The 22,699-nt window shown below is 41.5% G+C and overlaps 1 protein-coding gene across 1 annotated transcript; it reads left to right on the top strand.

Annotated features, from left to right (window-relative positions):
- Positions 1 to 1,073: 1,073 nt before the first annotated feature.
- CREG1 (cellular repressor of E1A stimulated genes 1) lies at positions 1,074 to 13,462 on the top strand. Its single transcript, XM_063126801.1, has 4 exons — positions 1,074 to 1,432; positions 6,244 to 6,363; positions 8,645 to 8,833; positions 11,069 to 13,462. Exons 1-3 carry the CDS (start codon positions 1,166 to 1,168, stop codon positions 8,831 to 8,833), a joined length of 576 nt encoding a protein of 191 aa, XP_062982871.1. The 5' UTR covers positions 1,074 to 1,165; the 3' UTR covers positions 11,069 to 13,462.
- Positions 13,463 to 22,699: the final 9,237 nt, after the last annotated feature.

The raw sequence follows: 22,699 nt of genomic DNA, 5'->3' as shown, positions 1-22,699 counted from the left end.
GAAACTAAGGATTTTTCTCCTTGTCTCATGGTGCTAGAACCCAGGGTCATTCCATGAAGCTGATTGGTGATAGATTAAGGAGAGATAAAAGGAAGTATTTCTTCGCACAGTGCATAGTTAAACTGTGGAATTCACTACCACAAGATGTAGTGATGGCCAGCAATTTGGATGGCTTTAAAGGGGTTGGATAAATTCCTGGAGGAGATGGATATCAATTGCTACTAGTTCTGATGGCTATGTGCTGCCTCCAGTAAGCAGTAAGCTTATATGCACCAGTTGCTGGGGAACATGGGCATTAGGGTGTTGTTAGACTGTGTCCTGCTTGTGGGTCCCTGGTCAACAGCTGGTTGGCCACTGTGCGAGACTAGATGGACCCTTGGTCTGATCCAGCATGGCTCTTCTTATATTCTTAAGCTACCATGTCAACCCTTGCTTATTCCACACTTTTTAGCCTTTTTCAAGTCACCTTATACACCCAGGGCTCCATCACACCAGCAATTTATTACACACTCACCATGCCTGGTATGTAGATTTACAGCGTAGTACTCATATGACGTCAAGCATCTTCCATCCGCGGCACCAGTGGAGGCTGGTGGCTCCGATTTCGGTAGGGCTGTGAAACAATTTTGGGTCTTAATCAGAACCAGTCAGAACTCTAAAGGAGCTATCCAAGGTGCTGAACCCTAGTCCTAGAATGGACTCAGCACCTTGGATAGCTCTTTTAGAGTTCTGGCTGGTTCTGACTGAAACCCGGAATAGATGCACACACCCCATTGAAATCAGAGCCACCAGCCTCCACTGCGTGGCACCCTCCTCATTGGAGGACTTCTCAAGGCATTGCACCATTGGTAGAAAGCAGCCTATTTCCCATCCTTAATGTGAAGCTGTCTTTGCATTTTTTCCGCCATTGGATAACCGCCATTGGTTAAAATGTGGCAAGTGCATGCACTTATTGGCTGGAAGGTACAAAGACCGCCCTTCATGTTTTCGTCTTGTGCCATTTGCTTCCCGTATACAAGAACGGGCAAATCGACGGGTTCCTATTGGCTGCGGCTCGAGAGGGGAGGGAGGAAAGTAGGTGCCCGACCCCAACGGTGTTCATAAACACGGACCGATCCGTGCGAAGGGCTGGACAGGTGGTCGAGGAGAGCAGGCGAAGCGCAGGATGTGGCCGTTGGTGTTGCTGCTGGCGGGTCTCGTGGCGGGGGAGGCGGGGATCCCCCCGCACGAGGACGTGGCCCGGGTCGCTCGCTTCGTGGTGCACGGCTGCGACTGGGGCGCGCTAGCCACGCTCTCCGCGCAGGATCCGCCGATGCGGGGCCAGCCCTTCGCCAACGTCTTTTCGGTCAGCGACGGGCCGTCGGGGTCGCGAGGCAGCGGGGTGCCCTACATGTACCTGACGCCGCTTGAGGTCTCCGTGCGGGACTTGCAGGTGAGAGGGGGGTCGCAGGTGCGGGGCAAAGGCGGCTTACAGCAGGTGCGGGGCAAAGGCGGCTTACAGCAGCGCGGTCCTACAAAAGCTGACTCAAAGGGAAGTGTCCGATGGCATCCCCCGTAACTCTCAAACGAGGAAAAAGCTGTTTCCTTCAGGCAATTGCTATTCCTGATGTTAAAAAGTGTTTTAAAAACGGTGTTAATGCATTTTCAAGTCTTTGCATTGCGGCTAAGATTTATCTTGCTTTTTATTTGGGTTTATTCTGTTTTAAACTTGTTCTTTTTAAAGGTTCTTCGATGTTGTTGTTATTATTTACATTTATATCCCTCCTTTTTTCCTCCAAGGATATATTATGCTGTTAAGCTTTGTTTTGTTAATTCTCTAGAGAGCTTATTTATCATTTATTAGTTACGTTTATAGCACACCTTTTCTCCAAGGAGCCCAACGCAACATACACGCTCCTCTCCATTTTATCCTTACAACAACCCTGTAAAGGAGGTTAAGTTGTCTCTGTCTCTGCAGAGGCCACCAGTGAGGGAGGAAGCAGCAGCCAGGCACCTCTCCACCATGCCTGGGTCCAGCTCCACCTGAGAGCCCCCTCCCTCCTGCTGTCAACTGTAACTGCTGAACTTTCCAACTAAGATTGTAGTGCCTGAATTTCCTTTCCTTTCCCCCCTCCTCCTCCTCCCTCCCAATCCCCTTTCCTTTTGTGTCATGTCTTTTAGATTGTAAGCCTGTGGGCAGGGACTGTCAAGAAATACTTTTGTAAGCCGCCGTGAGAGCCTTTTTTGGCTGAATGGCGGCATAAAAATCCTTAATAAATAAATATAAATAAATAAATAAATAAGTTGAGAGTCAGTGACTGTCCCAAAGTCACCCAGTGAGCTTCCGTGACCAAATAGAGAACAGAACCTGGATCTCCCAACTCCCCAGTCCAAAACTCAAACCACTATCCTGCACTAGGTGGTGTAGAAATGTAATAAATAAAAATGATAATGAATTATTTTCTAGCCAAATGTTGAAGGGGGGAGGGGGGAACTTGTGGCCCTTTAGCTGTTGGTGGACTGAAGCTCCCATCAACCCTACGCAGAATAGCTAATAGTGAGGGATGATGGGAGTCCAACTATGTCTGGAGGGTCACATATTCCCCATCCATGTTTAGGAGTCTAGCACCATTTAGATGACTTGAGGGCTGAGTGTGGTTACTCAGAGCATCATCAGACGGGTCGATTTTCACGTTTCCCTGCTGCTGTCTCACAATAGCGACGATCTCTTTACATGGGGAGAGAAAGAGGAAGCAACAACGACCACATGGTCCATTCAGGTGGCCCACGTGGCCCATTTTTATCTTGCCACTTTTCCTGCACATAGCAGGAAATGGTGGCACATTCTTTTTTTCCTTTTTTTTTTTTTAAAAAAAAGGATGTCCATTTAAAAGGGGTCCATTTTGCAGGAGAAAAATGAGCGGAACAAGCAGGAGGTGCGCGGCAGGCAGACGTAATCTAAAGGACGCATAAGTGGGCAATAGTGAGCGTGCGATAAAATGCTCATCTCATGATGCTCTTCAGGAGCACTTGGTTTTTACTTTCCATGTTCTAGGGCTGAGCTCCTAAAAATAGATCCTGAAGTTGAGCTGCACTGAGTTCTGGGACAAATTAAGTGATGCAAGAAGTGGAGTTGTTAAGTATTTTAAAATCTTTAATACATATGTACAATTGTGTACAAAACAACTGATCAACTGATAATAAGAGCAACAAATGTGTCTGCACAGCAGTTTTTAATTTTACTGCAGTATGGTTGTTGTTTTTGTTTTGTAATATATGTTTTCAAAGCTTTGAAGCCAATGACTAACCGAGGAAAATAGTGACACAATTTGGAAGGAGCATTTCTAATCTCTTATCCTGAACTTCATAGAGGTATCAATTTCCTGCCTGTCTAAAGAATGCAGGAAGTTTGTGACAACCTTAATCTGCACGTGGCCAAACTTTTATTCAGTTTGTGAAAGCCTTCCAACTTATTGGGCAATCAGGTAATACCTGTGCAATGTGAAAAGACTTTACAGGTATTGGGACTTTGGTTAATCATAACTAAAGTCCCATTCACTTCAGTAGGTCTGGTCTAAGTATGACTTATGTTGGATTTTATCCTATGTTTCCATTCTTTAGGCTTCTAGTACTTATGCTAGAAGTGGGCAACCTGTAGGCCAAAACATCTGGAGGTTATATGCCACATGGTATATGCCCTTGTTGTAGTCTTGCAAATCTCTTGAACACACACCATGGACCATAGTTAGCGGTCCAGTGAGTGTTTGCTAGCTCTTTTAGTAATCTTGAGTAAAAGGCATTGCAAGTTCTGGTGATTTATTGATTATTTATTTAACTATCATGTTAGACCTCTCTGTGCAACTTGCTGCAGATATTATGGCTGGCTTTAACATAACAATCTCTTTATTTGCTTAAGATCTAGCCTGAAGAAGATTTCTAGAAAACTCACAATGTTGAGTTTTGCTTGCTCACAATGTTGTGACGTTCTGGTTGGTCCTAAGAAAAGTATTGACTTCCAAGGCGTTCTGTTCCATTGTCAAATAGCTTGCACCTTCAGGAAGCTCTTCCTACTGTTTATTCAATCCCCTTTCTTGTAACTTGAACCCCAGGTTTGGCTTTTACCCTCTGGAGTAGTGGAGAATAAATATGCTACATCACCCATCAACAGCCCTTCAATACCTGAAGATGGCAATTATGGGAAGGATGCAATGGTGTCTGTGCAGCAGCACTATTGATGTTGCACTCACATAAGAGAATGGTTGCACAACATCAGTAGCACTTGCTATTGACAGTAGCGCTTTCTGGGAAACCCATTGTGTTAGCAAGTGCTATTGAGCTTGTGCAAGTGTTGGCTTATGCTACTGCATAGATACTGTTGGATCCTTTGCCATATTGTCTCTTAATCATGTCTTCTCCAGGATAAACATACCTAACTTGTTCAGCCTTTTCACACAGGATTTGATCTTAGTTTTGATACTTGTTTCATTCCTTATTAATAAATTGGTTATTCAGATCTTAGATGTAAATTATGTCATTTCTGAGTAGATTTCTACTGTATAATGTGAAAAATGTCGCCACAACCTGAAGAAGCCTTTCAGTTTAACGTAGCATCACAAGTTACGATTTGGTTTCGTTGGCAATTTTGTTAAGCTTACTCAGTAACTTATTTACCTCCAGAAGGGGGAAGGAGTATCTCAAAAAAACTGTTATGGTCTCTTATCATTTACAATATAGGAGACAGCTGTATCGTTTACCATCACGTGTAGACATCTGCTTGCAGATAATATGCCAAGTAACCGTGATTCAGCAGTTTCTTGGAATTGAGTAATTTGACTGTTCTGTAATGTCAGCATCATGTGTAAATATTCAAATAAGAAATGCAACATGTTTAGTTTATACTTAAATCATGTGCTTCTGAAGTTTTTCTCCCTGCCCCCTCCTGAGAAACTAGTCTCTTAGAATTTTCCAAGAGGTCAATGAACATATAGTTTTGTGTTTGTAAAGGGAAGCAAAGGCCAATTTCAATATCATGTGACTTTTACAGTCTAGATATGTGACCAAGACTTTTGAATTTCAAATAAAATGAAACTCAACTAGACTCACAGGGACCTGGTTCGCACCCGAGGCAGTTTCCACAGGGTGCCTTATTTTTCATGAACAAGCCACCCTGAGAACCCATGACTTGTTGTTGTTCAGGGGGCTTGTTTTCAGGGAGGCTTGCCATAATGCTCAAACCTGGCATAGCGACTTAATTGTGGGTTGTTGAGAATAGCAAGAGAGCTGCCTGGGAAGAGGATGAAAAACCTTTGTGGCACCTGGCAATCTCACCAGTGCTGCTGCCATATCGAGATGAAAGGACACCAGATAGTGTCCCGAATACTTTTGCAATTAAAAAACAAACACGCAAACAAACATAAAACTGATATCTGTGCAAGTGTGCAGGAATGTCTGCTGCTAGGAAATTTGTGCTTTGATTTGACTGCTTTGCTATGTGGTTTGCTCAATTCCCCCTTCCGTTTTAGCAGTTTGCCATGAGATTGGCTTATATTTCGTGATCCCGTTCACTGCTCTGTAACCCATATGTAGGTGTGACGGCTAACCATGGGGACCAATGGAGGGAAGCGACAAGCACAAAGCTAGGTGGGGGAGCCAGGAGTGACTGGCGGCTGCAGGACTGAAGGCGTTTTAGGGGTGAGGGTGCTCGTACTTCATTATAGAATGTGAAGCGGCATTATTTTTTAAAAAAGTGTTTGCTAGCAAAGGAAATGGAAGATGAAATTCACAAGGATATTGAGAAGAATGAGATGTTAGTATGCTTGGCTAAGCAATAGACAGCTGGTCTTGCACGCTTGCTCAAGTCCCTGAATTTCTGTGTTTTTTTTAAAAAAAGGTTGTGAATCCGTTACTGTGTTCATAAAGCTCAGAAAATTAATTCCATTTGGCAATCTGGTGTCTGTGTGTCAGGGTATGGGGAGGTGAGTTTCCCTCAGGAGATGGCAACCCCAGCAGACCAACTGCAGAAAAGATGCTGACATAAGGAACTAGGAAACAAGGAATTCTGTCCCAAAGACATCTAGGATACATGCTGGACCTGAAGGGAAGACTGAGGGGTAAACACACCACACCAAGCAGGGTGGCTTGTCGTGCGAACCGCTAGTGTCAATACACTGTCTAGCTGCATTGATGTCAACATTTTTTATATTTATTATCCTGTTCAGTGAATCTGAAACATTTGTAAAATCCATTTTGCCACTTTTCTTTCAGATGAATGCAAATGCCTCCCTGACCATGTCCTTAGCGCAGACGCCTTACTGCAAGAAGCAAGGCTATGATCCTCAGAATCCTCTCTGTGCCCATGTGATCTTCTCTGGAATAGTTGAGAAGGTAAACTAATATTTGTGATTGTCACAAAAATATTGTTACACATGTCCAACCAACACCCACCTTACAACAGTATCATACACACACTGGCTCAAAACTGGAATGTAGTTTTCATAACAGGTTTCTGAAATATACTGTGCTTGCTTATTATTCTTTTCCTTAGCATTACATATTTAGCTGGGGGTGGGGGGAAATCCATTTAAACTTCAGATTCTAAAGCAGTGGTTTTCACTGTAAGGCCTGAAGGCCACAAATGGTTCCCAATCACCTCAAGTGCAGTTCTTCACTTCTTTCTCTCATGAATTCTCTCTCCACAATTTTTGGCTGCAATTTCTTTTAGCCCCTCACCTTGCCCCGCCGACGAATGGTTGAAAATAAATGGATTGAAAAATTTGGCACAGTGCTAAATTTAAACATTGTTTAAAGCTTCACTCCTCTGTGCTCTTATGTGAGAGTAAATCCCATTGAACTCAATGGAACTTACTACTCAGTAGACATACATAGGGTTGCACTGTTAGGTACAGAATCAAAGAGATGTAGTTCATGTGAAGAAACCCTGTGTGTGTGAGAGAGTATAGTGTTCTTTACATTTTGGGCAGACTGAAGGAGTTAAGGAGCATTTTGTGATGACGTTTTATAATACTGGACTGTAACTTCACATAAATAACATTGCTGTGTATATGGGCTGAGTCATTATGAAACATTTTGGATTAGATCTCAGGGAAGTTAGTCATCCTTTTGTCCTGCTGAAAACAATGGGAGAAGCTAGTCATTACTAATTTAAATTCCATTGTTTTCAATAGGACTTGAATGTGACTGACTTCCTCTGGATGCAGCCTTTGTGTGATAGGTATCTAGTCTCAGTTTTCTCTACATAGGTAGTCAGTGGCATCTACCTTCAAATGAGAGATGACGTGAAATCTGTATTTCTCTCCTCAAAGTTCAATCATTTTCTAAATTAGTCCTCTGCTACTCTAAATATCAAACCTTTATTCAATCCAGGTAAGATTGGTGATTAGTTTTAAATGAGCTGGAAATACTCGTTGCCATAATAAGTCTTTGAAGAAGCAGAGTATCTTTTCGCAGTTCTCTTTGCTGACCCAGTTGGCGAACATCTGACAAATTCAGATCTGGCCCACACATTTATACTACAATACATCTGTTACTATTTACGGTGCCACAGAACTCTTTGTTGTTGTTATTCTTCACTAGTACATGAACCCAGCTTCGCAATGGTTAGAATTGCCTTTAGCTTGATATAGCAAAGCCTTCAAGCAAACTTACAGAGTTGTCAGATCTGCACAACTTGTCTCGAGTGACGCCTCTGCCATGGTGCACTCCTGTCTGTCTGCTCAATTCCTTTGGGGAATTCTCCTCTGGCTTCAGACTCTATGGACTGCAAAGCGATGCGCTGGTTAGGGAAGTTTGCCCCTAGAGGCTGAAAATGTTACTTCAGGTTTCAACCATCCGGATACATTAAAAATAATTAAAATTAATGATTTAAAAATACAAGCAGAATTATTATTATTATTTATTTATATAGCACCATCAATGTACATTGATGACATTGATGAATAACCCAAGGTGCACACCTTGGTTGTCCTCTTAGTTTGTATATCAAGTTTCAGGTGCCTTGGTTTTATGGTTTTGGTGCTGTGGCACAGACTGACACACACATACATCCTCTTTAATGATTATAGATTTAAGACATTTAGATTTGAACAATTAATTCAAAATTTCAAGTGATTGCAGACAAGATCGCTTCAGAATGTTCATATAATGACCGTGCAATCCTAGGTATGTTTGCTGAGAAGTAATTCCCACTGTACTCAGTTGGGCCTACTCCCAGGTAGGTATGCCTAGGGCTGCAGCTTAGGTTACACTGTTTTGCTAGATGAGGACAGATTTATCGCCACCTTCCTTTCTTAAGAGTATGTGAGAACAATGGCCAGATCCGAAGAACTGCGTAATTAGTTCCATAAGGTTAAGAGTGCTTTAGTTTCAAGTGGTGACCTGTCATTCCTGCCACAGGTAAAATTGCTTTTGACACAAACCTTGATAGCGATGCTGTGTGGGGACCCGTGGCTCAAAGAAGAAGAAGAAGGTCCACATTTCCACTGGATTAAAGCAAGCCCCTCAGTTGAGCCCAAGCAGCACTTTCAATCCCTGTGGAGGTCTCTGTGTTTTCACTCCTCTTGAGAGCACTTGCAGGCAGGTGTGGAGAGTATTGTGCTTTGTTAACTTGTTGTCTGCTAAACTGCATAGCTGGTTACCTGTTTGCTAGGTTCAGAATGGTACCGAAGCAGACTTTGCGAAGGCAGCCCTGTTCAGCAGACATCCTGAAATGGAAAGCTGGCCACGAGGTCACAACTGGTTCTTTGCCAAACTCAACATCACCAGTATCTGGGTGCTGGACTACTTTGGTGGAATCAAAACTGTGACCCCTCAAGAATATTTTAACGCCGTACCCTAAGTAAGTGTGCCATTTTGTTACTTTGCTTTTGGGATTTTGTCGGTTTCATGTCTCCATAACACTTCTCAGAGAGATGGCTTGAACTCTCTGGATGATACCCTCATCAGAACCACTTCTAACATAACTTGGGCTGCAATTTTATACTCACAACTGTGAGTAAGCCCCATTGAACTCAGTGGAGCTTACTTCTGAGTAGACATGTATAGGATCACATTATTAATTTCATATTTGAAGAAGCAGATATAATAGAAAGCCTTCTGTGGTTTGGCTTCCAATAAACTACTGCAATAATACTAATAATGTAGTGTTGTTGCTGTACTTTAAAGAGTAGAAGTGGACAAATCTCTACCCAGAGGGCTTACAATTTATAAATTGAAACGGAGACAACAGAGGAAGGGAAGGGAAGGAAGTAGGGACTGGAAAGAGGGAAAGAATATGCAATATGTTAGTTATACATACACAATTCATTTATAGTAGGTTATGGGGACTAGAGGATTGTGCCTTCACAGAAAAGATGGATTTTGAGCAGGGGTGTGAAAGTAGAGAAAGAGATGGCATCACACAGAGGTTTTGGGAGGTAGGAAGCATAGGAAGGAACAAGGCAGAACACGTGGAGATGTTTGAAGGAGCAGGAGATTTTCAGATGGCTAAGAACCGTGAAGCTGGAGGACTGGTGGTTGCTGGCAAGGATGTTTCAGGAATCAAGAGCAGGGGGAAGGGGAGGGGCAGTGCTATGGAGGGAGTTGAAAGTAAGGACCAGAAGCTTGTGCTGCATTTGGGAGTGGAAGCTAGGGTTGGAATTTTGAAAGGGACATAATATGAACAGAGCAATATGAAAGGTAAATGATATTGGCAGCAGAGTACTAGACAGAGGTAAGGGGACCCAAGCAAGGCGAGAGAGGAGAAGGTTATAGTAGTCGGAGTGAGAAATGATCTGAGCATGAACCAGAGTGTTTGCAGAGAGGAAGGGCCAGGTATTTGTGATGCAATGGGTTTGAGATATGACTTGGTGATAGGATGAATACAGGGTGAATAAAGGAGAAAGAGAGAGATTTGGGGCATGTTCAACAGGACAGATTATGATGTTGTCAATCGATAAAGTAAACAAGGATATTCACCACTCCAGATTCTGTCTTGGATGTGGTGTGATATAGAAATGATGAAATAAATAAATAAATAGAAAAAAAAACCAGAAAGCAAAGAACAGATTAAGAACGTTAAAAGAGCCATGCTGGATCAGACCAAGGATCGATCTAGTCCAGCACTCTGTTCACACAGTGGCCAACCAGCTGTCGACCAGGAACCCATAAGCAGGACATATGTGCCATAGCACCCTCCTGCCCATGTTCCCCAGCAACTGGTACATATGGGCTTACTGCCCATATATTGGAGGTAGCACATAGCCATCAGCACTAGTAGCCACTGATAAGCCTTCTGCTCCATTTATTTGTTCAACCCCTTTTTAAAGCCATCCAAATTGGTGGCCATCTCTACATCTTGAGGTAGCGAATTCCAATGTTTATCTACGCACTGTGTGAAGAAGTACTTCCATTTATCTGTCCTGAATCTCCCTCCAATCAGCTTCACGCGATGACCCCATGAAGCTGATTTCTAAGGAACCTCAGCAATAAGAGGAAAACAAAGGAAAAGCTTCCTCTTATGGAAACAAACAATTAGGCAGGAAGAAATCTATCTGAGGACAGAGACTTCGGGCATATAACAGGAATGGGCAAATCTGTACTCCTCCAGATGTTTTGACCTACAACTCCCATCATCCCTCACCATTAGCTATACTGGCATGGGCTAATGGCAGTTGTAGGACAAAATGTCTGGAAGAATATAAGTTGCCGAATCCTGGGATATAGGAAGTTAAGGAAGGCCGTAACTAAATTTCTGCCATTGAAATGGGAATTAAAAGAACTCTACTTTTGTTGTTCCCATTGTTTTAAAGCATTCTCCCCAAATCAGTCTAGTCTAGTTTTGTCTGCAATGATAAGCAGTGGCTCTCTGTGGTCTTGGGCAGAATTCTTTCCTGGCCTTGCAACCAGTGATCAAATGCAATGCAGAAGACTGAAGTTGGGACGTTCTGCATGCAAAGCATGTGATCTACCACTGAGCTGCAGTGGGAGCTCTTCTCCCACATGGGGCAGAGGCTTGCAGAAAGAAGTATCAACACGTTTAGACTCTAGTTCCTGAATTCCAATTTAAGTATTTTTCTCTTTCCCTTCTTTATAGGTGAGGAAGATTTTTGGATGAAATCCACATCCATTGACCCTTTTATCGGTCACTCTCGTAACAAGAAAACATGGACACTGCTAGAACTGAGATAACGTTGCACAATCCCAAATGTGCATATTCCTTTAAAATCCCGATTGCTTAAACTGACCCAGTTTTTATGTAATGAGCAACCATCATGGTTGAATTTCCCTGTGGAGTTTCTTGTTACACTGGCCGTCACCAGTTTGAATATTCAAGTCATGGTGGGGGTATACTGTAGCTTGTTGTTACGTGCAAACTTAGTGAGAGTGGGTTGTTGAGGTGATTAGCAAGCCACCCACAACCCTAAAACAGCCAATGGTTTCTGGCTGGCTTGTCAACCATCCCATCAACCCACCCTCGCCAGGTTCACACATAATGACAAGCACACACCCTCTGTGGCTCAAATATTCAAAATGGCGGTGGCTGCCGCAATGACATATCCCACAGGGAAGTTCACTTATGGTGGCTTCTTAAGTGTGAACCAAGTCACTGTGTGTGCTTTTAAAATCAGGAATCCATTCCAAGTAAACTTAATTCTGTGCGCAAAATATTTTAGAGTATGCAAACCTGCACCATTCATTCTGCTTTTAGACTTGGCTTTTTAATGAATATGTACTATTTCCCAGCAAACTTACACTGAGAAAAATACAGCTTTACAGGTACATCCCTAAAATGAAGGTAGAATAAAAAAATCAGAGGAGAAAGAAGGGGGGAAACAATGTCAAATTTTGAACTTGACTTGAAGAAATATCCCGAAATGTTCAAATATATTGCATATCCTGTCTTTGATCCATAGACTGATGCAGTTTGAATCCAGTTTATGCTGCCCCATCAGCCATTGGGTAATTACCATCACAGCTGTCTCTGCTGACAGAGATGTGCCTGCAGCCCTGGTCCAGCTAGGATCAACCTATGTGCGCATGCAAATGACACCGCCAGGCAAGGCAACATGCCCTGGGGAAACTGAGAGGCAAGCAAGATGCGGCAGGGGCAGTTTGGTGTACAAAGGATGGGACTAGAATCTGATCTTAACAGCAAGGTGGGCACATGAGGAGGGACACTGTGCTCTCTTTCGGCCCATTGCTTACCTCTTTCTAAAGCACTCTCTTAAAGTGCTTTTTGCTCAGTAGGGCTTGCTGTTTGTATTGGGCTTAGCAGAGGAGAGGGGATCCCAGGGTACAGGCCACAGGGAGGTGGGTCATGGGTAGGAGGAGAATCCTCTCATCCTCAGCCAGGTGCCCCCTTTATTGTTAAAACTGGACTTCCCCAATCCCTGCTTTCGACATGATTAGGGCTACCCGAATCATGGTAGCTCTGTGTATAGAAGTGATAGTGGCAGTTTCATGCATTTAATTTGGCCCTAAGACTATATTTATTTATTACATTTCTGTACCACCCAATAGCCAAAGTGCTCTGGGCAGTTCCCCAAACAAGTCTTAAAACCAGAAGATACAATAGCATAATAAAACACGATATAAAACCATTGAGAAATTTAAAATGGAATAAAAGTAAACACCAAAGTAAAAGACAGCAGCATTGCAAGGATCTTAAAACACCCTAACACAATTCTTTTTAAAAAACTGAACAGCTAAAAAGCCGATATGAGAGAACTGCCAGCTTAAGAATATGCATCACTATGCCTTGTTTGCCTCTTCTGTCTACAATTCCATCCTAGATCATTATTTTAAATATCAACTAAGTTTCCAGAGGCTGAAACCAGAAGTTGAAGTGATATGCAAACCCAGGGTAATGAACATAAGAACATAAGAAGAGCTAGCTATCTTTGAGAGTCTTTTGTTAATGCCACAAAATCAATATGCAGTATTGACTCTGAAACCCTTTGTCTTACCTTGAAGTGGGTTGGAAGAATCCTTTAGGACAATCCTTTATATGTCTTCTCAGAAGTAAGCTGCATTTAGACCAAAAGGAAGCCTTTCACTGGTAACTGTTCCGAGTGCCTTGGATCAATAGGTGTGCCTTAGTTATAAACATGTTTACTTGGAAGTAAATTTTATTGATTAATAGAAGCAGCGTTACCTACCTCTATAGATGCCCAAAATGACGTACACATTTTTATCTTGACAGATTGCAGAATTGTGTTTGCAAATGGAAATAAACTATTCTTAGAATGAAGTTGCTCTTTCTTACTACATAGGTTGTCTTTAATATGGGCTAGGATATGGGCAAAATTTCTATCAGAGCAAATGATCTGAAGGCTTGCAATCTTTTTATAAAGCTGAAATGCACAGCATACTTGAAAAATCAGACTTCATGTTGCCAGCCACGTGTTTTTTAAAAATGATTTCCATTATTTTATTGTGAGGCTGACATCTGTTGAAAATGAATATATAATAAAATCTGTTGAGTTTTGGGGTGTTTTTTTTAGAAATGGTGCTTTCCCTGCTTAACTATGTACTTCTAACATTGTTAACTTTGTCAGGACAGCTTTCCTGATCTTGCTGTTGTCTTGTGTCTGTTGTACTAAGTGGTCAAGACGTTCAGAAAAGCCTGGACTGGCTGAAGGAATATGTTCCAGTGTTTCTCACTTTTACGCGAACAGACAACTTGGTTTCATATTCTGATAGGTGAAATAGTAGATGAGAGTGAGACCATAAGAACATAAGAAAAAACAGGCTGGATCAGACCAAGGGCCCATCTAGTCAATCATTCTGTTCACATAGTGGCCAACCAGCTGCCCACAGGAAGCCCACAAGGAGGACATGAGTGCAACAGCACCACACACATGCGCACGCGCACACACACACACAGACACACGGTCTTGGTTTGAGAAGAAGCAGATTTAAAAGGAAAGGAAGATGCCAGAGTAATGTAGGTCTGACAGATGTTTCTCAATATTATTATTTTTTGGTAATGTGATTGACCACAAGAGGGTGCTATATACTGTATCTTATTTTGTTTTCTCAACTATATTTTTTAACAATTACTTTAAAACTGGTTTACTTTAAATTAAAACTAGGCACACATTCTAACTGTAATGTGAAATATTTTGGGGTGGCTTGGTCTTGAATGGGCAATTAAGACCCATTTGCTTTACAATAGGGCTGTACACAGACACTCCGATTCACTTTGGATCCTGATTCAGACCTTCTGAATCGAGCCTGATTCGCTTCAGATCGATTTGGACCCAGTCTACCTCGAATCTGAATTGAGATTCGGATGTCCGAATCATTCGGAGTTTTTTATTTTCCCATAGACTTGCATTGGAAAAAATAACCGCCTATAATTTTTTTTATTTTTCAACATAGAAGTATGAAAGTTGGTGACCTTACAGATGCTGTGGAGGTGCTCATGTGTGCCAAACTTCAAGACACATCTGTGCAGTGGTTTCCTATAAACCACTGCTAAAAATGTGATTTTCAGGCAAACCAGTCAAAGCAAAGTGCTATAACTTCCTCATCTTTCATGAGACAAACATGAACCATGCACATTGATGGTGCTATATAAATAAATAAATAAATAATAATAATAATAATAACTGCTGCTTATGTGTACCAAATTTCAGACACATCTGTGCAGTGGAATTTCTGTAATTTTTCTGCTAATAATGTGATTTTTCAAGGAAACACAACAGCCACTCAAAGTAAAGAGCAATTTGAGAAGGATGGGAGCAGAGGGACTGGACGAACAACCTCTCCTCCCTCTGGCTGCCTGTTCCTCCCCCACCCCCAATATGTTATTTTTTTTATCTGTAGCTGTGGAGCTCTGCAGATATAGACTATATAATAAAAAGGGGGGAGGAATGGCCCATTCCTCCCCTCCCCGTTTTTATTTTTATTTTTTACTTTCCAGAGACACGGGGTTCGGGCACCATGGGCTCCGTTGCCAAAAAAGTCAAGGTAAGTGCCCAACTTTTTTGGAGCGGGGTTTCCAGGCTTTGCCCCTGGATGGCTTCGCAATGGCGGTCGCGTCATGTAGATGGCAAGCCCTTTTTAGAATGTTTTAGGATGTTTAAAGGATGTTTTAATCATGTATGCTATGTTTTTAATCAGTTTTTAATGTGTTTTATATTCATTGTTGTTCCCCACTTTGATCCAAGTGGAGAGGCAGGTAAAAAATATATTATTATTATTATGTGCCCTTGGTCGTATATCTGTCAAATCAAAGCATCCTTCTACTTAGCCACTTCTTCAGTGCAATTCTTAGTTTCATTTCATGGTAGCGATGTAAAAGGAGCCCTTTATAGAATATCATAGGAAGCTGCCTTACACTGTAGGCAGACCACCGGTCCATCTATGCCAGTGTTCTCGAGACAGACTGGAAGTGGCTCTCCCTGGTTTCAGGCAGGAGTCCTTCCTAGGGGCCCTCTTCATGCAAAACAGGTGCTCTACCCCTCCCATAAACATCTCATGATCCTAGGAGAAGTTTGTGTTGGATTTGTTCATTGATTTGAGATTGGGGAGGAAGAGTCTACAAAAATTGGGATATGACGAGACTCTTGAAATACTTCATCTCACCAGATGCCTTCGAATTTCCATCATGGAAGTTGAGCTCTTTGCTTCTATAAAGTGCAATTTGTGTGTTTTTTAGCAACAACGCGCTCCATATACCACACCTTCCAGCAGCTGACGTTACTTAAAATGGAGCCTGACAGACATTTTAAAATAACGGCCCGGCAACTCAAAATGCTAGTGTATATATAATCCTTTCTTACAATGTTAAGTGCCACTTGAACAGGAATATAATGAAGAGGTGACTCAATCGGAACTCTGTGCTTGTTGGCAAGTGTCTTCCTTACATCTGTCACAAAATAGGAAGTCAAGGAGCAAGAAGCAAGCAGCTATTAGGGATGGGAATGTGCTTTAAATAGCCACAGTTTGTTCACTGAAACAAGAAATGTAGAGTAGGTTTTATTTTCTGCCAGGAATGGATGCAGGGAGAATACAGAGCTAAGGATTCCTGTTTACCTTTCCCTCCCCTTTCCTCTTTTTTCTTTGCTCTCCAGGGATTGGTCAATGTGCAGGGTGGGGGTGAGATAATCCCCTTGGAATGCAGCAATTAATATCTATTTGCTAGCAATTGCTGCATTTCCAGGAGATTAGCACAGTGGAACCCAATTATAGCGGAGTGAAACTTCACTGTAAGGGGCAGATGTACATTGTAGAACAGCAAAGCAATTTGAAGACTGTGATTCTGTTAAATTTTCTCCATATAAATCACCGGTTTGTGCGCCATGGATGGGATTGTTCTCTCTTTCTGCACAACAAATCAACTGTGTGCCCCACTGAGGGTTACCAACTTGCTCGCTGTACCAAACAACTTGCTATTTAGCGGCCATTATCTTTGTGTGAGCATCTCTAAAAGCGGCTTTAAGTATTAGCATTTGATTTTGCTCCCTGGGACTAAAATATGATCATTTTTGACTAAGCATGAGGCAGGCTCTGCAGGAGACTTTGAGAGAGTACAGTCCCCCAAGTTTTACACACCTCCTCCTCCTGCTCATAGGTGACAAAGTTATTCATTTTGCCTGCCAGTCCTATTTATATTAAGTGGTCTCAGGAGAACTCCCGTGCATAGACAATTGGCTTGTTCTTAGCAGCAGTGTGTGAGTGATGATTATGGATAAGCTGTCTGTGGTAACAATACATGAGTTATTTATAACTGCAACTGCGTTCTGACGTAGGCTTGTTTTTTACTGCTCATTTATTTCCTGTTAAGACTTCAAACCCTGTGGTTGCTGTTACTCCAGGCAAGTGCACTACACAAGCCTTGAAACACTAAATAGTTGTCTCTGAGGATGAATTAGCTTCCTATATCGAGGCAATGCCAGGACCACCTGTGTATACTCTCTATTTATAGCTGTTTCATGTTTCTTCTTTTCTCTCCCTGTGTACATATTACAGTTGTGTCTTGAGTTTTTAAAATTCCTATTTTGATCTGCACAGAACTGTCTGAATGTGCTACTCTTCGAGCAAACGGAATTCTAGAATGCCAAAGTCTGAAATTTTGAGATGTTTGTGAAGGGAATAAACACATCTTGTTTAAATATGAAAAATTCTTTTCTGAATAGCATGGTAGGAAAATGCACTTTTTGAAATTAAAATCTCAAAAGTTTGATATGTCATTATACTTTGTAGAATTGGCTTACCCTTTTGACACAAGCTGGATATATAGTTTTGAGACTAGGGGCAATGATGCAAACATATGTGTGCAGTCCTTATGAAGCCAAAGGCATTGTTCTTGTGTAAACATGAGTTTACAGAATTAAAGATTTACACAAATTTGTTTACCGTTTCTAGTTTCTGTATGATACTTTGGATGTTTGTATTCAGTTTCATACCACGTGATAGAAACTTATCACACTGTGCAGCAATGTTTTAAAAACACACACACGCCCTTATAGATAATTTCATTAGGTTGATCTGTTCAGCTGTGTCTTTTACCCACCTCACTCCTGTGCAGCTGCTTAACTGTTTCTGTAGATTAAGTTCTTTCTTATTACTGCAGAGAATGAACAGGTGACTGTTTTTAATAAATCTCTCATCATTCAACAGTGTTATTCCTTGTTCAAATCATGCTATAGTGATACCTAATAATAGGAAACAAGCATTACAACATGAATATATATGAAAAAGAGGGCAATAAAAAACATCCTTGTGCTAATCAAGAGAGGATGCACATATGCGCAGAGACTGAACCCGAAACATGGTACTTAACCATAAAAAGATAATCACTCATAGAGGATGGAAAAGTCTCCCTCAGTGTTTACTAAAATAATGGCTTATGTTGGTGAGCGTATACCATTAAGGTTGCATTCTTAATAGCAGATTACTCTGACATCCTACACTGACTTGACACAAGAACTACTCAACCCACTTCATAACGGTATTTCATACATACAGTGAGAACAATTCTAAAACAGTTATAAAGCTTCAGTAAAAAATAATGCAGTAGTTGATGGGAGCCCACACGAAATGGCCAGTGCTAACAGTCCTGTACAAAATACTGTACTGGGAAGATCAGTAGATTTAAGTACTGTCTTTTCTAGAGACTTGGAGTCCTTCCCTCCACCCCCACCTGAAAGACTGGGTAGCTTTCCCCCATCTCCAAACAGGTCTTCCTAATTATCCATCTCCTAAGGAATAAAAATCTCCAAAGAGAATTTGGTGTGGTCCCATTAGATCCGCTGACCAACCCAGTGAAGAACAGCAGCAGATGGGTTTATCTCATCCCTCAGTTATCAGGAGGGTGAGAGGAAGCAAGCCCATATTGCAGAAGAGTACTTTTATTAGTGTAGATGAATCCAATGGAAAGTGGGGCAAGATGGGGGAGAGAAATTTTTCTCACCTTGACACAATGTGCATGTCCCATTCCATATTTGAAGAACGGGATAATCTATTGCTCTTGTAGCCCAGTATGAAGAGAGGCCAATGACTGATATGTTCATGCTGTATCTCCTGGTTCCAGTGGGAGTGGGGATAATTCTTGCCCTTACTGAGTCAGCCCATGGTCCCTTCCTTTCTCCCATCAGAGAGGGAGGACAGGATTCCTGATTCTTGGCTAGGAGGAACAAAGCTGTTTCCCTCTCTTCTAGTTGAAAAGGTGGTACTATTAGTGCAAGTAAGAGATCAATTCAGGGCAGGAACTGTCTCCCCATTATATCTATGAACACTCAGTGAAAGTACATCTTGGTATTTCTGTCTGTAGAAGCATAGCCTATACCAGTAAAATTACCTCTTTTTAGATGGTTGCCATCAACAACAGGTGCACCTTAATTTCCCTGAATGTAGTTAAAAGCCCACTGTAGACAAGGCCAAACTCAATTTATTATTTGAGAAGCTGCATTCAATCATTTCTTTCTGCATATGCTGCTTTAAAAAACATTTGCTGCTGCTGCTGCTGTGTGCAGTGTGTGTTTAATTTTAATTGAATGTTCAAGTTTTCTAATAATGTAAACCACCTTGTGAGGGCAATGCCCCCTGAAAGGTGGGTTGAACATCAATAATAATAATAATAATAATAATAATAATAATAATAATAATAATAATAATAATAATTATTTGTCTGCCATTGATGGTAGCACAGGTTGGGAAATTTGGAAGGGACATCTTCTCTCTACAATAAAGGAGAAGGACAGATTGGCTTGCTAGCTGTCCTTTATTTGAAGAGATACCTGCTATTTTGAATCATTTTTCTATTCTCATGCAACATAGCTGACGCACCTTGCTTCAAACACAACAGCAACGAAGTTTTTGTCATCTTGATTTTTGGAGAAGATGCACCTAATGATACTCACTCTTCTGCTTCATTATCAAAGGCACAGGGACATACTGAATCCTGCAGCCCTATTATTTTGATTTCTTTGAGTTGGAAGTGAAGTTCTGTTAAGAATGGTAGATCAAGAAGACAATAAAAATGCTCTTTTAGTCCCATAGGGAGGGCCTGCTGCTCCCCTCATGACCTTCCCAACAGCAGGAAAAACTATTGTCTCATAAGAAGCATGTACCTCCAGTAACCAGCCACTGATAATTTGGCTCTTGTGGCCTAACACTTCTTATTACAACTATAAGTCAATGGACTATACTCCTAAGTAAGAACAGATCCAATATGAGACAGAACTGCTGCGTCTTATTATCGCATAAAAGATAAAAGAGTGAACGTGAAATCTGAAAATCATTTTATCTACTAACACTAAAACCAACAACAACAGTGCATATATTGGGAGCAATTAAATAAACAGTAAAAATGTGGTTTACTTTATGTATTGTCCCATTTTTTTATAAGGCAGCATTAAAAAATCTTCTGTACCATTGCTGCACTTTACTCCGTTTTTAACAAAAAACTAAAGCAGAGCCCCTCCTTTGTCACAGCTTTGCTGCCCGCCTCTGTTACTCTGTGTGACATTCTTTGGCACATAGCTTAATCTTCATCTCACACTGAAACAGCTCAAATACATGTAACTGAACACACATTCTTCCAATGTTTATCCTTGCCTCCATCTTCCTCCAGTGTTGCAGTTAGGTAATTTTAGACTGCTTAATGGTCTTAAGCCTCCCCCACCCTCTGTAGCTGGTAATATGTATTACTTCACTTACTTCAAAATGTGGTAAACCCTCGCTGTTGTGATTGGGTGTCCTCCTGCACATCCGTCCCAAAGTCCTGTCCTGAGGGTATCACTATCTCCTTCCCTCTCTCTGTTGCCTCTCTTGTCTCACTTAAAATGGTAAGCTCTTATTTATCTATTAGATTTATATACTGTTTAATATATATATATATATATATATATATATATATATATATATATATATGAGAAAAAGTATGTCTAAGCTCTTCAAGGCTGGACCTGTTGTCTTGTGATGTACAGCGCCATGCACAAGTTTTATTTCACTTCTTCTATGTGATTATTTTGTTCCCTTCTAAAGTTGCAAACTTTTAGTTTTTGCTTTTTGTTTTGATCTCAACTCTTTCTCTGTGCTAATAAATGACCAATTCTAAAATGGAATGCATGTACATTAATTAACACACAAACCTTAGCAATACATTCATTAACACACAAAATGTAGCAATGGGATCTCCTCCTCCTCTCCTTTCTGTGAGAGGTGGTGACTTTGAGCGGTATCTAGTACTGCTGCTATGCTCCTGCTGTTTCTATTGCACTAGCAGGATCCACCATTTGTGCAAACACTTCTGAAAGCAATCCAGGAATTGATCATAAGTGCTCATTTCTTGAACAGGAAAAGTCAGCAGAGCTGTCTTCTGCAAGGGAATGTTTCACTCATTTCTGATTGCTGCAGGATCCGCTAGCTTCCCGTTGTACTCGCAGTAGGTCCTGCTAACATGATGGAACTTTAGAAACTGCCCCTTATGTACCATTCCAAGACAAACAGAATGTTGTCATGAAGAATCTCGACGGTGGGCCTTCTCTGTAGCGGCACCCACTCTCTGGAAAACCCTCCCTCATGCAATTCGGGAGGCAGAAAATGTAATATCCTTCAAACACCTCCTGAAAATGTATCTTTTTTAGACAAGCTTTTCCTGGACTGTAACTTATTCTGGTTTGATATGACATGTTTTATTATGTTCTTAATGGTTTTAATTTTTGTGAACTGCCCAGAGAGCTTCGGCTATTGGGCGGTATAAAAGTGTAATAAATAAATAAATAAATAATAAATACTATGGTTTTAATTGTAAACTGCCTGGAGAGCCTTGGCTGTTGGGCAGTATAAATATGTAATAAAATAAATAAATAAAGCAACACTTGTCCCAGAGCACTAGGCTGGCTGTACTCCAAAATGAGTAAAATGTTTTGTTTCATGAAGAACAACAACATTCAGCAGGCACAGTTTTTCTACTGCAGCAGCAGCACTGTGGTGGTAGGAGCTGCAATCGTGAGACTTCTATGTTCTTTCTCTTAAAATAACAGATGCAGTCACTTATGGGATATGGTCACCCTGCAGAGAAGAGAATATTGCCTTTGCTCATTAACATATAGGGGTTCATACAGGACAGGTTTATGCTAGCTTGACTGCTTTTTCTGTGATGAGTGACAATTGCTTTCCACTTCACTCAGCACTGATGTTTCACAGGGACAGTTTAAAATAATACATATATTTAAATGAATTGCCATGCAAATGATCAGTGACAGCTTTTCCACTCACCATGAGAAGTGCTAGCCCTGTTTGCACACGTTAATTCATTTTAATATATGCATGCTTTCAAAAAGATATTATTGCATAGCAAATAGATGGTGAACTAAAAAGCAAAGTAAATTGGGGGCGGGGGAGAGAGTTGTACAGGCCAATTTAAATCAATGCCACCCCAAGGCATATTGCTGCTTGAAGCATAGCCCAAATGGTGAAAACAGCCCCCTTGCTGCTTGGGACAACACTTGTCTTGCCACACCATTCAGACTCAGACATCAAATCCTGCTCTGTCATTTCTCTACAGGGCAGCGCCAGTCCTGCATTAAGAAGTCTCCTCCTCCTCCTCCTCTCCGTGCATAGTGCAGGTTTCTAAGTGCTCTTCTTGCGTAGTTCAGTGTCTCTGCCTGTTTTCTTTTTAAAATTCTGCAGAGACCGCAATCTGTAAGAAAAGGTTTTGATCACAATCTGACCCCATTTGAAGTCAAGGGGCCTAAGTCTGGGTTGGATTGTGGCCACCAAGTGTCTACACACACCTCATTTAAAAAAAAATTCTGAAAATAAAATGGCTGCTGGGTCTTGTACTTGGTCTTGGGGAAAACTTGTAGACAGAACTATGCTTTTATTTTCAGAATACCAGTTACTTCCTGACTGCTCTGAAGTTAGCCATCTTTCACTGTAGTTCTCCCATAATGCTGGTCAAGCCAGTGTGGTGTAATGGCTAAGGTGTTGGACTGGGAGTCAGGAGATCTGGGTTCTAGTCCCTGCTCGGCTATGGAAACCCACTGGGTGACTTTGGGCCAGTCACTGTAGTCTCAGCCCAACCTACCTCACAGGGTTGTTGTTGTGAGGATAAAATGGAGAGGAGGAGGATGTACACTGCCTTGGGCTCATTGGAGGAAAAAAAAGGCGGGATATAAATATAATAATAATAATGGATCACTTCTAATGTATGTTTATTCAAGTAGATTAGCGTAACAACTGCTCAAGTTGTATCTGCCTTCCCCTA

Source organism: Elgaria multicarinata, chromosome 5 (genome assembly GCF_023053635.1).
Source record: "Elgaria multicarinata webbii isolate HBS135686 ecotype San Diego chromosome 5, rElgMul1.1.pri, whole genome shotgun sequence".
Lineage (NCBI taxonomy): Eukaryota > Metazoa > Chordata > Lepidosauria > Squamata > Anguidae > Elgaria > Elgaria multicarinata.
Note: the sequence above shows the minus strand (reverse complement) of the source record. Positions and strands in the feature narration are given on the sequence as shown.

Coding starts and splice junctions, on each gene's coding strand:
- CREG1 (XM_063126801.1), top strand. CDS start 1,166: ATGTGGCCGTTGGTGTTGCTGCTGGCGGGTCTCGTGGCGGGGGAGGCG. Junction 1,433..6,243: donor TCTCCGTGCGGGACTTGCAG/GTGAGAGGGGGG, acceptor CTTTTCTTTCAG/ATGAATGCAAATGCCTCCCT. Junction 6,364..8,644: donor TCTCTGGAATAGTTGAGAAG/GTAAACTAATAT, acceptor CCTGTTTGCTAG/GTTCAGAATGGTACCGAAGC.